Genomic DNA, 12,954 nt, shown 5'->3' on the forward strand with positions numbered 1-12,954 from the left:
AGCAGCTGCTCCGGAAATTAGAACCGGGTATGTAACTATTTATAAGCAACTACGGCTCCGTTCCCGACGTCTTCCACCGCTTTCGTACGATCCCTAGACGGAAAGTACAGAAGATCATCTTAGCCACCCAAGAAAACTATAAAATATTCGATGTAATCACATTGAAATTTTAGAAGCGGAGATAGGGGGAAAAGGGCCGGATTTTACCAATCACCCGTCAAGAAGTGGCCGATGAACTAAACGGCCCTTTTAGTACCCCGAAGAGAAGGATACTTGTTTATAGCTTTAACCATGGTAACTATCACCATTGGCGCCGCCGTTGGCCCGTTTACTGGCGGCTTAATCGCTAACAAGTCGATATGGATATGAGTTTTCTATTGTTATGGAAGTCAACTACTACATAAAGAATGACTAAATAAGATATCATCCCATGCTCCTCAATACATAATACCGTAATCTTTTAAAACTTCATATTCTCTAACTTACCATAGTCGAGATGGCGCCTATAATAATTATAAATTAGACTTTATCTGGTTAATCTATTCTACTGCACTTGTGGCGCGTTTGTGCCTTAAAGAGGCGCGTCCTCGATGTACTTCTACATACAAGCGATAAGACGTTGTAAATGATAAGATAAGACAATCAACCATCGATAAGATAATAATTCTCAGTTCAACTCCAAAAATTTCCTACATAGTCGACCTTCAATAAAGGTCTGATAAGAAATAAATTATACGTGCCCACGCTCATCCGTTGAATCATGGCGCCAGAAGCAAAGACGACGAAAAAAGACCCCCGAGCCTGGGATGCCTTGACACCCCCCTTGGCAGAATGGATATTGGATGCAGTTTCAAGCATGGGTTTTGCCCGGGCTACTCCCGTTCAGGCCAGTGTATGGCCTCTTTTTGGAGGGGGAAATAAGGATGTAGTTGTAGAGGTAAGTTTAAAGATTTCTTCCTCTACTATTAACATACCTACAGCTTTACTTATAATCAATAGGCAGTTACAGGTAGCGGAAAAACTCTTTCATTTCTCCTCCCTCTCGTTCACAGGATCTTGCGACAGGACGAACCTACGAAACGACATCATGTAGCCGCCATTATTGTCGCACCCACCAAAGAGCTTGCAGGCCAGATCTATGGAACTCTAACCTCGCTTATCGCCTTTCACCCTCAGTCTTCCGAGCTACTACCCCATCTTACTGGCGAGGAAAAGCGGCTAGATACAAGTTCGCCTGTTATCATCCCACAACTCCTCTCCGGCGGCAGCACTACGACTCCCGCCCAAGATCTTAGCTTTTTTCTCCGCGCATCACCAAACGTCTTGATATCAACGCCCGGTCGACTAGTAGAACTCCTCTCTTCCCCGCACGTGCACTGCCCGCAGTCTTCCTTCGAGCTTCTAATCCTAGACGAGGCAGACAGACTTCTTGATCTGGGGTTTAAGTCAGATTTACAGAAGATCCTTTCACGACTACCGAAACAAAGGAGAACAGGTCTCTTTAGCGCCAGCGTCAGCGAGGCGGTGGGCGAAATAATTAGAGTTGGTCTAAGAAATCCTGTCAAGGTTGCGGTTAAAGTGAAGAGTCTAAAGACGGGTGGAATCATTGAGGAGCGACGAACACCCGCGAGTCTTCAGATGAGCTACCTAACTACACCCGCCAGCCACAAGTTACCAAGTCTAGTCCAGCTCCTAGAGAAACTAGACCCCCGACCACAGAAGAGCATCGTATTTCTCTCTACATGTGCCGCCGTCGATTACTTTACACACCTTCTCCCCACTCTTCTTCCCGAGGGCTTCGATTTGGTTTCCCTTCACGGAAAATATGAAGCAAAGGTGCGCGAGAAGAATTTCGCCAAGTTCCTCAACGCGGCACAGCCTTCGGTCCTACTCACTACCGACGTAGCCGCCCGAGGCCTCGACTTTCCACAGGTCGACCTCGTCGTGCAGATCGACCCACCTTCGGACCCGAAGTCATTTCTGCATCGATGCGGCCGTGCTGGCCGTGCGGGGCGCCGGGGTCTCAGTGTCATCCTCCTACAGCCGACAGAATTGGACTATGTGCCATTCTTAGAAGTACGGAAGACGCCCATTATGCCACTTGCCTATCCAGCAATCTCAGTGACCGATGTTGATGCCGACACTACTACCTCACGGATTCGCGAAACAGTAAAACGCGATCGCGCACTGCACGACAAGGCGCAAAAGGCATTCGTTAGCTGGCTCCGTAGCTATAGCAAGCATACTGCAAGCTCTATCTTCCGCATCGCAGACCTGGATTGGACAGACCTAGGACACGCATGGGGGCTGCTACGACTACCGAAAATGCCAGAACTACGAAAATTCGAGGGTGACAAATTTCTGGGGGTAAAAATGGACTGGAATGCGTATGCATACGCCAAAAAGGATCGCGAGAAACAGCGCCTAGAGACATTACAAAAGATGGCCGAGGAAGCGGTCGAAGGTCACGTAGGGAAATCGGCCGAGGGGCAGAAAGAGCGGCGCAAGCGCAATACCGAGGCTTGGAGCGGAAAACACGAGAAGGAAGACGAACGGGCTGAGCGTCGCGATAAGAAGAGACGCAAACGCGAGGCTGAGCGGCGGCAGACGCTTACCGAGGAGGAAAGGGCGAAGGAGATGGATCTCGAGCGCTTGCTTGAGGAGGTGCGGAGACGGAATAAGGAGAAGTTGGCTGCTGAGAGTGGTGGTACTACGGGACAAGGAGGCGCCATTGGTACTAGGAATGGCGATGATGATGAATTTGAGGGCTTTGACTGAGTATGAAAGTAGATTTAGATATAGATACCCCGAGAATATAAAATGTATTGATTATCAAAGTCAATACGTGATTGCATGATACCTGTAAATCACAAATGAAATATCTCGTATATATAAATAATCACTATAAATTACACCAGGCATGGGCATTGAAGTGAATCGGTACAACATATTTTTTGATATTTCCTTACTAGGTCCAAGCAGCAGAACCTTCTGCACGAAGAAAAAAGAAAAAAGAAAAGAAAAAAAAAGCCTACATAAATAAACAGAAGCGCAACAATAACCGGATCTCGAGCGAACGATGTGTATCCGTAACGGGTATCGGTAATCGCCTTTCCTCAGGCCAACCAGTTCCATTCAGCCACATCAACCATCTTCTCATATGGTTCGTCATTTTAGGGTATATGTGTCCTTCGTTTGGTCTGCCGCCAGCAAGACCCTTTCGTGGGGTATGTCAGCCCAATAACAGGCAATCTCCATCATTACAGCCTCATTGTCGATCATTAACTAGGAATTTGAAATACACAATACAATATTTCGACATGAATTCGAAATCAAAGGGGAGGGGAAGGAAGGACATCTTCATTAGATATTCTCAATGATGTGAGCATTGACCGCCTGTGAGAACCCGTCGTCATCCTGAGTCCCACTCGACTCGCCGAGTTCATACTGTTTAGCCGCCTGAGCCATGGCGTTGTTGATATTTGGCATCGTCTGGTTCGCGGCTGGGAGGAAAATAACCTTTGAGTTCGCTGTCTTTGCCATGGCCTGCATTGCTTCTAGGTATCTGATTTGCATCGCGGGCGCGGACGACAGGATATCTGCTGCTTGACGCATAAGCCGGGCCGATTCTACTTCAGCTTTCGCCGCTATGATCTTGCTTTCTCCGATACGCTTGCTCTGCGCTGCCATGGATAAGGACTGATGTTATGTTAGCAATGTTCCTTGGTCAAATTCCGTGGCGTTTATATCGTAAAAGGCAACAGAAAATAGACATATCAATGATGCTAGACTTACATTCTGAAGGTCAGTAGAAAAGTAAATATCTTTAATGAGGATAGCGGAAATTTCACATCCCCAGCTCCTTGCCAAGTCCTCAACTATTTCGCTGATGCTCGTCGCGATTTCTTCGCGGCGCTCGATGATGTCTTGTAGGACGCGCGCACCCACGACATGTCTCAGGGTTGTCTGTGTCCGCTCGACAAGGGCCTGTCGTAGGTTGGTAATTCCGAATGCAGCCTTGTGCGGCGAAGTAACGTGGTAGTAGATGACCGACGTCAGTTCAACATTGACGTTATCTTTGGTCATACAAGTTTGTTTGGGAACCTCTATATTTTTCGCAATCATAATTAAAAAAAAGTTAAGGCAAGAAGAGAGGAGGCTCGACATACCAACGATTTGGATCTTAACATCAACCTGGATCAATTTCTCGCTGAGTGGATTGATCTTTACAAGGCCGGGGTCGACAGCTTTGTAGAATTTCCCGAACTTGGTGACAAGTCCCACGTTGCCTTGACTGACTTGCTTATAGGGATTGGGGCAGCAAATGATGCAGGGAATAGCCCCGAGAGAACCAACACAAGAGCCGATGGCATTAACTATGAGAAAAGTTAGGGCCAATATTATTCATTCCGGCTAAGGTGAAATCATACTCATCGATCCATACCAGCCCTTAGGGTTGGCATCAGTACCGACGATGGACGCATAACTCTGTTGCAAGTCCTCCTGTCTGGGGCGCTCGACTGTCATATTGGCCTGTGGTTGGAAGCCAGATGGGCCTGAGCTGGTTCCATTGGTCCGCTCGACACCCTTGTTCCTGGAGTCGGCCATGTTGCAGTTGTAGTTCTTTCGTGCTTCTACTTGTCTATTGAAGAGATTAGATCTAGTCGAACCTCAAGCATCATATGTTAGATGAAAGAGTGAAAAGGTGAAAATGTGAAAAGGTTGAAGAGTTGGAGAAGAGATCAGGTGGTGGAAGATGAAATGTCAGACAATATGCAAATGGTTTTAAGATGTACCTCTTTCTTAAGTACTACCTACCTAGTCGTCCCATTCGTTTAATCGTGCGTTGGTGATAGGAATGGGGAAGGGGAAGGAGAAGGATAAGAAAAGGTATCATGTCAATGTCACCCCAGAAAATGCTGTGCGACGTACATTTATCTGAGAGCTGATGAAGCAGTTACGTCCCGGGTCATTTATGGTGGTAGTCCGTAGGTTAGAGTTTAAATGGTAGGACATAAGTTTTATCCGTGCGGGAAAGCTGGGGAAGCCAGATACCTAAAGGTGCAAACACCTCCAACTTATATACCTACCTCTAGGTAGGTTAGGTACCTATACAAGCACCTAAGTCAAAGCTAAAGTCAAAATCGAAGAAATGTCTCCGTTAAGGTCAAATCAAAACATTATTTATTAAAGTCAGCAACCCAATATCGTAAGATCAACTCTGAGGCGAAGCTATGTACTTTCTTGGCAAGCGTAATCCTACACTACATACAACAGCACATAGGTAAGTCAGTTAGCCTTGCCGTATTCCGTATTCCGTATTCCGTATAAAGCACGTCTCTATATGGATTAGTGTACTTGGCAAGATTTGGAATTTACACGTCTGGGGAATGCCGGTCAGTGAGCGTGACCCAGCACTGCCTCAATCTTGTCGCCCAGTTATTACCTAGTAGGCAGCTAGGTTAGTGAAAGAGTTTCTCCATCCGGTAATACGTTTCGAGGTCCCTTTTACATACCTACCTACGTAGGAGGCATTTCTGAACATGTACATAGGTAATCCCACTACCATCGAATCGATTTACGATCTAAAACTAAAGCCTAGGGTACACGAATATCGTCAAGTGACAGAGGAAAATCCTCCCCAGGGCCCCGTTGAGGCTATGCACGGAACATTTCTGGAACTCTACCTCTTTTGACATGACGTCAAGCTCGATCCTATACTTCGTAGTATAATACAGATACTTTCATGGGTTTTTCATTGTGGGCATTGTCCAAATGCGAGCCCTTACATATGTCATATATTACCGAATTGCGACTCCGCCACCACTGACAAACCGATAATACATTGCAAGTCTAAGTAAGCTGGTAAGTTGGCTTTGTATTGAGATATATCACTTAGACGTCTCCTAGCCGCAAATCCTAACACAGCTCCACTACTAACTGCCACACTTATGTTATAACTAAACTAAAAGACTAACCTTAGGAAGATCTCACTCAGCCTTGTGGTTTCTAAATCGCAAAGCGTATGGAATTCACTCCCTGCGTCGTATGTTATATCCCAGGTCGGCTGTGGATTTTCCACATTTACATTGACCGAATGTGGGTATGCTGCGTGGAAACCATTGCAAGACCGCATGTTCTTAGGAAGATCCCAACTTTTGTTGGGCTACCTAATCGTGGCAGTGTACCAGGTATTTGGTAGAGCTACACGTCGCAACGGATAGCAAGATCACACATGTGCGCTAAGAATCAAAGGCTATGTTATGTTAGATTGGATAGGTACTTAAACTTTCTAACATTCTCAGTAGCATCCCACAGCATCGGAGCTCATGTTTTCTATTATATATCTTAAGAGAGGTAAACGACCTTCCTTTTGAGAAGAATGAGCAATTATTAGATGTTGTTGTATATTTTCTCAATTGTGACTTAGAAACCAGTCCCCCAGTCCCCTTACAGATATTTTTCACGCTCTATTTCTAGAGGGTACCTTTGTCTAGGACATTCTTTATGAACCATTGATTTCTAGACATGTCTTATTATGTGTCTACCTCGAATGGCTACTTCATTTCAAGGCGAGGTTTTGTTCTAAAATCGCACAATGGTATTATTCTAGTTGCTAGGAGGAGATGCTGCTAGCCTCGAATCCGCAATGATAGAGCAAGTAGATGGCTTGCAGAGATATATAAAAAGTGCTAAATATAGTTATGATGCTTGACAGATCAATATACCATCGACTCAAATTTAATGTTATACCCATACCAATATCGCGAGTAAGTAGTCATTAGAGCTGTTAAGGCTTCTTGAGTTAAGCCCCTCTGAATAATGCCACTTTTACGGAGAGATAGTAATTGACATAGACCCCGGGTCAGAAAACAATAGATTAGATACGAAAGGCATAAGCTTATAAGAGTTGAAAGCTTCAGACACAAGATAAAAGATACAAAGCTAGAAGTCGGATTAGCCTACTGATCTCTTGGCAGAAAGAACTTTTAATATTTGAGGTCATAACGAAAGCTATAAAACTGTAGGTAGCATGGCTTTAACTAGCAGACAATGCCGGATACTAGAAGGTAAGCTAATTGGGTAGAACTAACATTCCGAGAAACCACAACATCAAGGTTAACTAGCAAGTAGAATCTTGGGAAAGGCTTCCACGGTTTTTATTCCGAAGCTTCTGTTCTAGTTCTGGCGGTGGATATTCTCGTCTTAATACTACTACAGGCATCATCCCACATGGTTTTCTTAATGGTGAGACGCCAACAACGATACATAATATCCGTGGTTTAAAGTATATGATCGATGGCCATCTACAGGGAATTCATGTCCCATCCGCCTTTAGTTCCTGGGCGGCGGATCTCGCCATCGCTATTCAATTTTTATCAGATGCATCGGGGTATATAGCGATTATCGATACCAAGATTCTTCAAGATTATGTGAAGGTATATCATGTTACGGCTCTTTTTAATGCTGGCTTGGCTTCTCAAGATTATGATCACGAATATCTGGTGTATGGCCCGATTATTGGTCCTGCATATCATTGCGTTAAGTATCAGGATATTACACGCGTAGGTCTATATATCGCACCTATGGCGACATACTTAAGCGGCGGTCCAAAAAATTTTACTCCAGTCTCAAACCTTTCTGAGAGCGAGATGTCCAGACTTATGATTAAGGTCAGGGAAATTGCACTTTTCTTTAGAAGACCCGGTGATAGTCGACCGGACGCCGTGATAGCTGTAGCGGCCATCCTTATGGGGGATCTTTTTAGAATAACGTCATCTAGGGATACCACGTATTTCTACGATTTCATGTTAAGATATTTCTCACATGAGCTTCAAACCTTCCGGTCATCCACCGTAGCATCTTTCTTCGATAGGCCGAGGTTAGTCAATCCGAAGACATACACGACGCCCTACTACCCACAACTTGAGCACGCCATCAATGCTCTCTGGTCGCTTGAAAACTACCTCTGCGGGGGTTCATAGGTGTGAGATGGGATAGAAGAGTAAATTATGCCTTGACGGCTGTATGTATTAAACATGAACAACGCTTAAGTAAATACGTTACTTGATCCATCCAGGTTACTTGGATAACAGAGATTACATCCACTGGCAGCCGTCCGATTTATCTCTTGTCATTTATTTAAATTTTTCATAGAAAAAAATAATAGTTATAAAATAGATGATAGGTAGTTACCTCATAAAGGTATGTATCGACTTATCCTCTTTATTTAAGAGAGTTAACATCATTGCGCGAGGGCATCCATGTAATTATTCGAGTGATGTTTAAATGCATATCGGAACTTAGGGTTAGGCGGTAAAGTGATCAATTACTCAAACGACAGGAACTGATAACTGTCTCTATTTACATCATCAGATCATCAAAATCATCAGACCCAGGGTAACGGAAATTTGTAAACGAGTAGCCGAATTATCTGGAAATATACCTATCAGCTGCATCAGTGCATCTCATAAACGGAAACATTAAGGCGGAAACATTAAGGATGGCAATTAACGACGGCGCAGAGAGAGTCCCGGAGAGACAATTGCAACAAGAAGACATCCCTGCGTATCAAAGTAGCGCACCGAGCATCTTCGTGCCCGCGCACACTGATTTCACAAAACCGCCACCGGCACTGCCATCAGAACCAAGCAAACGACGTGACGAGATACTCGCTCAGATCGATGAGCATGCGGAGGCCGTGCAGGATAACATATACTACATGCTTAACCGCGAAAAGACGAGAATCCGTCAAGAGTGTAAATGGAGAGAAGACAAATTCCCTCCACACCTTAGGGCCGTTCCGGGCTTAACGGGAGACGAAGAGCGCTCACTTCCTTCAAATGGGACGCAGATGGACGAGATCTTACATCTGAGATCATTCACCTCGGACCTGACTCGAGGCGGTTACGAGGTACCTTTTAAATTTACGGATGAGAAATGCTTACATTTGGCCACAACACCTGGAGAACCGCCACGCAAATCGGCCGAGAAGATGATGATGAACTTGGTAAGGCATGGTATTCATAGCTTGGAGGAGTTCGCTCAGCACGTCAAGAAGGTAAAGGAAGCAAGGATCAAAGAGCTCGAGAATGAGTTAGCTTCGGAGAGTCAAAGTTCTACGGGAATTGCACCTGCGGATATTATGGATACTAGTTAACTAACGCTGACTGGAAACATATATATACACACGAAAGCTACCCTTGTCTCGGGTGCTGATGCCCCTGGTAAAGAATAAATACTGCTCAATTTCATATTCCGCTTCCCGTAGTCGATATCCCTGCGCCATCGGCAGAAGGAGTTCGTCCAGTTTCCCAAGGCTTTGGTGGTGCTGCAAGGCGGCCATGAGTCGTGAACGCCGGGTCCTCGATAACCGTATCGGGGATCTGTCTTATTCCAGGTATAGGCTGCCCCGTCTGTAAAAACGCCACTATTTCCTCGAATTTCTTAGGATATGGCTCCTTATCAGGGTCTGCTGAGGAGGGATCCTTCTCAATGAAGAGTTCTGCCGTCGGTGCGGCGCTTTGCCAACTGGGCACTTCAACATTGGCTGAATCGGGAGTAATTTGTTGAAGAGCGAGTTGGCCTAATGGATCACCTAGTTCAACCAGGAGATGTGCCAGTTTTCTGTCCGCGGGATTTGACTGTTGGTTGGTTAGTAGCTTATCACTGTATATCTTGAGGCGTATACGGAGGTGGGACTAGGACGTACTATAGTCATTGCTTCTACCGCAACTGCCTGCTCAGATACAATACTTGGGGGCCGGCGGTTGTTTTGGGTAAGCCATTGGTTATATGCGCCACCGTCAACTTCAATCTGGGTTTGTTGTTTAAATCTTTGGATTCGAGTCTGGAGAGCGATCTCAGAAAGACTGAGATCGCCAGGTTGAGAGTTGGTCAAAGTACTTGAGAGTTGTTCCTTATTTCTCAGTATTTAGCTATTGTGATTTTACATACATGTGATATATTATATAGGAGACTTACAGTGAATACCCGATCTTTAATCCATGGATAAGAATCAAAGGCTTGGTATAGGGCATGAGGATTCTCAGCGGCACGACGTTGGACACCAGCTATACTTGCGTCCGGCGCGGCCATCTTCTTATTATTTAGTGATTTGAAACCCTTTTAGATAATACCTACTTGCAAGTATGATAGTTAATAGTGAATGTTATGTTAATGGGCGTTGCTAGATGCCGAGGTTGCGCTTGCATCTATGTATCGATAAGGAGGTTAGGAGGCAAACACTAGGTACCTACCTACTGTAGGTATAGTGCATGTGGCGGGACTGACTAACTGCGGCCCCACACCTCCCGCATCTCGCCCTTCCACTACCCAAACGAACTCCCGCATTTCGCCGAAAACAGAAATTGGTCACGATGGATATCCCCCCCCCCTCTCCCCCAAATGTCCCATTATCTATCCTTGTAGAAGCTTACCTAATGATTTAGTTAACGAGCTCCACTTTGAAGGCCAGCCATATTCCGATATTCTGTGGCTCGTTTAGCGACTTAGCGACGACGAAACTTCCTCCCAGATTCAATTTCACGTCGACGGTAATCCTCTCCCCAAATGCGTCGCGTACCTGTCAGAGCCCTTCGGACGACATTTCAATGCACCGTCCGGGGCCTTGCTCGTACTAGTCGCCTGCGGCGTGCCGTATTTTCTCACCATTCAAGCCATTTTAATGCGACTCTTGGTGTTCGATCCGCTGCTTTGTCCTCGGCTGCAACATCAGCTGCATCTACTTCACCATCTTATACACGCCCCAACTATGCGGTAAGCGAGCCCTTACGATCCTCCATGTATATCCGCCGGTTCTCCTTCGCCATTGTCTCTAGCCTAGTTGGCTACGGCGCCTGGTATACATACAAGGGAGGAAATACCCTTGAGCAGGCCGGGGCTAAATCATACGCGACGGCACCAACGCAGTTAACGAATAGCGCTGCCACAACGCGGAATGTCCTCGTAGTTGGTGCCGATGAATTGCACACCGGAACTTTCGTCGGCGAAGGTCCGATAGCGAAGAACGTTGACGGCAGTGGAAGAAACGTGCTAGAGATGCTTACTCCGGACCAAGCCACCGAGAAATTACGCCAGAACGAGGCCTCGTTTCTAGTCAACCGCGGACAAGGTGTACTACGATATGACGTCGTACAAGTTGCGAGTAATAACCCGATCGAGGATGATCATGCAGAGAAGATTGTGGAAGTAGCTTCACGGCAAGGCGAGAACACTGATAAATCTACTGATGATTGGATGTTTTGGGGTGTTTTTGACGGCCATGCGTATGTGCTACCGACTTTATAACCTCGTAACAATATACAGAATACTAACCTCTAGTAGTGGTTGGACAACTTCAGCGAAGTTACGACAAACTTTAATCAGTTTTGTCGCGCGAGAGCTGAATACTACATACAAAGCCGCCGGAACTCTTGGAGCAGTACCGTCTCCAGAGGCTATTGATACCGCCATCAAGCTTGGGTTTACACGTTTGGATCATGAAATTGTGCATGAGAGCGTAGAGAAGGTGTTGAAGTCCAACTCGAAGCGAGTTGCTGCCGAACTCCTTGGTCCTGCTTTGTCTGGATCTTGCGCTCTCTTATCATTCTATGATAGCAGCACCAAGACTCTACGAGTTGCCTGTACGGGTGACTCGCGGGCTGTCTTAGGCCGTCGCAGTTCGTCTGGAAAGTGGACGGCAACGGCTCTGTCTGAAGATCAGACTGGAAGCAATCCTAACGAGGTAGCGCGGATGCGAAAGGCTCATCCAGGGGAAGAGCGGGTTATTCACAACGGTCGTGTCCTTGGTGGCCTTGAGCCGACTCGAGCCTTTGGCGATGCTAGCTATAAGTGGAGCAAGGAAGTCTCTGAGCGTCTCCGAGCATCATTCTTTGGCCGCAGCTCCTCGCCTCATCTAAAGACCCCTCCTTACGTGACAGCCGAGCCTGTTGTCAGTACAACCAAGATCCAACCTGAAAAGGGGGATTTCCTAGTTATGGCGACGGATGGGCTTTGGGAAATGCTTACCAACGACGAGGTTGTCGGACTCGTCGGTAAGTGGATCGAGACGCAAGCGACAGAGCAGTCCTCGAAGTCTCAGCTGGGCTCTGTGTGGGCCAAACTTTTCGGCCCCGGTCGAGATCTTCCCGTAGAAGCCGGCAAGGAGGCAGGACCTGACGGCCAGAAGACCCCGATTCGATTACGACAATGGGGCATCTCGCCCGACGAGAAGGAACGGTTTGTCGTAAAAGATAAGAATGTCGCTACACATTTAATTCGCAATGCTCTCGGCGGTAAAAATGAAGAGCAGGTATGCGCGTTACTTACGCTAGTCTCGCCGTTTTCGAGACGATACAGGTCAGTCACAGAGAAGATTAAAATCTTGAAATTCAAACGTCTATACGGAAGCTAACAGTCTACAGGGATGACCTAACGGTGCAGGTAATCTTCTTCGGCGATGGCCCGAGAACTGGTGCGGTGCTTGTTAACGAGGAAGCATCAAGCATTCCTCAGTCAGCGATTAAGGCGAGGCTATAAATCTGTTGGGATGTAGCTTCATGTATACCACTTTAGCGAAGTTCAAATTTCCCGATACAAGTATAATGCCGGCTTCACAAGCGTGAGAGCTGCAGGATATATTCCTTCCATGGCACGGCGTTTAATGGATTGCAGAGCATACCAACTGTCCATATCCAGTGGCCCAAGGATTATGAGAAGTGGTATGCCATTCATTTAGGTATTGCATGGATATAGGTACCTAACCTTTGGGTCAATTGCATTCAACGTCATATAATTTCCATCGCATATAAACTACTGCTGAGGTCTTTGATATCCGTGAATGGACCTTTCTACTAACTTGGCTGTTAACCTAATTGCTACATCCCTATCCCAAACTACGGGATACATACCTAAGGTATAAGTTAAACATGATTTTAAGATCTCACTTTATTA

The 12,954-nt window shown here is 46.1% G+C and overlaps 5 protein-coding genes across 5 annotated transcripts; 3 read left to right on the forward strand and 2 right to left on the reverse strand.

Moving 5' to 3' along the window:
• The first annotated feature begins 615 nt into the window (after positions 1-615).
• On the forward strand, positions 616-2,832 carry F5Y00DRAFT_243692 (ATP-dependent rRNA helicase spb4). Its single transcript, XM_048008721.1, has 2 exons — positions 616-937; positions 1,000-2,832. The coding sequence occupies exons 1-2, from the start codon at positions 761-763 to the stop codon at positions 2,776-2,778; spliced, it is 1,956 nt and encodes a 651-aa protein (XP_047862405.1). The 5' UTR covers positions 616-760; the 3' UTR covers positions 2,779-2,832.
• Positions 2,833-2,867: 35 nt separating this feature from the next.
• F5Y00DRAFT_243696 (stomatin-like protein) lies at positions 2,868-5,227 on the reverse strand. Its single transcript, XM_048008722.1, has 5 exons — positions 4,819-5,227; positions 4,431-4,642; positions 4,170-4,376; positions 3,796-4,106; positions 2,868-3,699 (listed from the first exon to the last, which is right to left on the reverse strand). The coding sequence occupies exons 2-5, from the start codon at positions 4,606-4,608 to the stop codon at positions 3,364-3,366; spliced, it is 1,032 nt and encodes a 343-aa protein (XP_047862406.1). The 5' UTR covers positions 4,609-4,642; positions 4,819-5,227; the 3' UTR covers positions 2,868-3,363.
• Positions 5,228-8,014: 2,787 nt separating this feature from the next.
• F5Y00DRAFT_142258 (uncharacterized protein) lies at positions 8,015-9,407 on the forward strand. The gene has a single exon (XM_048004378.1). It carries the CDS (start codon positions 8,504-8,506, stop codon positions 9,158-9,160), a length of 657 nt encoding a protein of 218 aa, XP_047862407.1. The 5' UTR covers positions 8,015-8,503; the 3' UTR covers positions 9,161-9,407.
• F5Y00DRAFT_142254 (uncharacterized protein) lies at positions 9,206-10,224 on the reverse strand. Its single transcript, XM_048004377.1, has 3 exons — positions 9,985-10,224; positions 9,713-9,919; positions 9,206-9,644 (listed from the first exon to the last, which is right to left on the reverse strand). Exons 1-3 carry the CDS (start codon positions 10,096-10,098, stop codon positions 9,252-9,254), a joined length of 714 nt encoding a protein of 237 aa, XP_047862408.1. The 5' UTR covers positions 10,099-10,224; the 3' UTR covers positions 9,206-9,251.
• Positions 10,225-10,521: 297 nt separating this feature from the next.
• Positions 10,522-12,816, forward strand: F5Y00DRAFT_243702 (protein serine/threonine phosphatase 2C). Its single transcript, XM_048008723.1, has 3 exons — positions 10,522-11,288; positions 11,347-12,360; positions 12,426-12,816. Exons 1-3 carry the CDS (start codon positions 10,573-10,575, stop codon positions 12,538-12,540), a joined length of 1,845 nt encoding a protein of 614 aa, XP_047862409.1. The 5' UTR covers positions 10,522-10,572; the 3' UTR covers positions 12,541-12,816.
• The last annotated feature ends 138 nt before the right edge of the window (positions 12,817-12,954 follow it).

The sequence above is a fragment of the Daldinia vernicosa genome, assembly GCF_022497035.1.
Source record: "Daldinia vernicosa strain CBS 139.73 unplaced genomic scaffold F5Y00scaffold_43, whole genome shotgun sequence".
NCBI classification, from domain to species: Eukaryota; Fungi; Ascomycota; class Sordariomycetes; order Xylariales; family Hypoxylaceae; genus Daldinia; species Daldinia vernicosa.

What these genes read in the sequence shown, in the direction of transcription:
- F5Y00DRAFT_243692 (XM_048008721.1), top strand. Translation starts at nt 761, where the DNA reads ATGGCGCCAGAAGCAAAGACGACGAAAAAAGACCCCCGAGCCTGGGAT. An exon ending in ATAAGGATGTAGTTGTAGAG is followed by an intron (nt 938 to 999) that starts GTAAGTTTAAAG and finishes TATAATCAATAG; the next exon opens with GCAGTTACAGGTAGCGGAAA.
- F5Y00DRAFT_243696 (XM_048008722.1), bottom strand. Translation starts at nt 4,608, where the DNA reads ATGGCCGACTCCAGGAACAAGGGTGTCGAGCGGACCAATGGAACCAGC. An exon ending in TGTTAAGATCCAAATCGTTG is followed by an intron (nt 4,107 to 4,169) that starts GTATGTCGAGCC and finishes CGAAAAATATAG; the next exon opens with AGGTTCCCAAACAAACTTGT. An exon ending in TTTCTACTGACCTTCAGAAT is followed by an intron (nt 3,700 to 3,795) that starts GTAAGTCTAGCA and finishes ACATAACATCAG; the next exon opens with TCCTTATCCATGGCAGCGCA.
- F5Y00DRAFT_142258 (XM_048004378.1), top strand. Translation starts at nt 8,504, where the DNA reads ATGGCAATTAACGACGGCGCAGAGAGAGTCCCGGAGAGACAATTGCAA.
- F5Y00DRAFT_142254 (XM_048004377.1), bottom strand. Translation starts at nt 10,098, where the DNA reads ATGGCCGCGCCGGACGCAAGTATAGCTGGTGTCCAACGTCGTGCCGCT. An exon ending in TTAAAGATCGGGTATTCACT is followed by an intron (nt 9,920 to 9,984) that starts GTAAGTCTCCTA and finishes CTGAGAAATAAG; the next exon opens with GAACAACTCTCAAGTACTTT. An exon ending in CGGTAGAAGCAATGACTATA is followed by an intron (nt 9,645 to 9,712) that starts GTACGTCCTAGT and finishes ACCAACCAACAG; the next exon opens with TCAAATCCCGCGGACAGAAA.
- F5Y00DRAFT_243702 (XM_048008723.1), top strand. Translation starts at nt 10,573, where the DNA reads ATGCGTCGCGTACCTGTCAGAGCCCTTCGGACGACATTTCAATGCACC. An exon ending in GGTGTTTTTGACGGCCATGC is followed by an intron (nt 11,289 to 11,346) that starts GTATGTGCTACC and finishes AACCTCTAGTAG; the next exon opens with TGGTTGGACAACTTCAGCGA. An exon ending in CCGTTTTCGAGACGATACAG is followed by an intron (nt 12,361 to 12,425) that starts GTCAGTCACAGA and finishes AACAGTCTACAG; the next exon opens with GGATGACCTAACGGTGCAGG.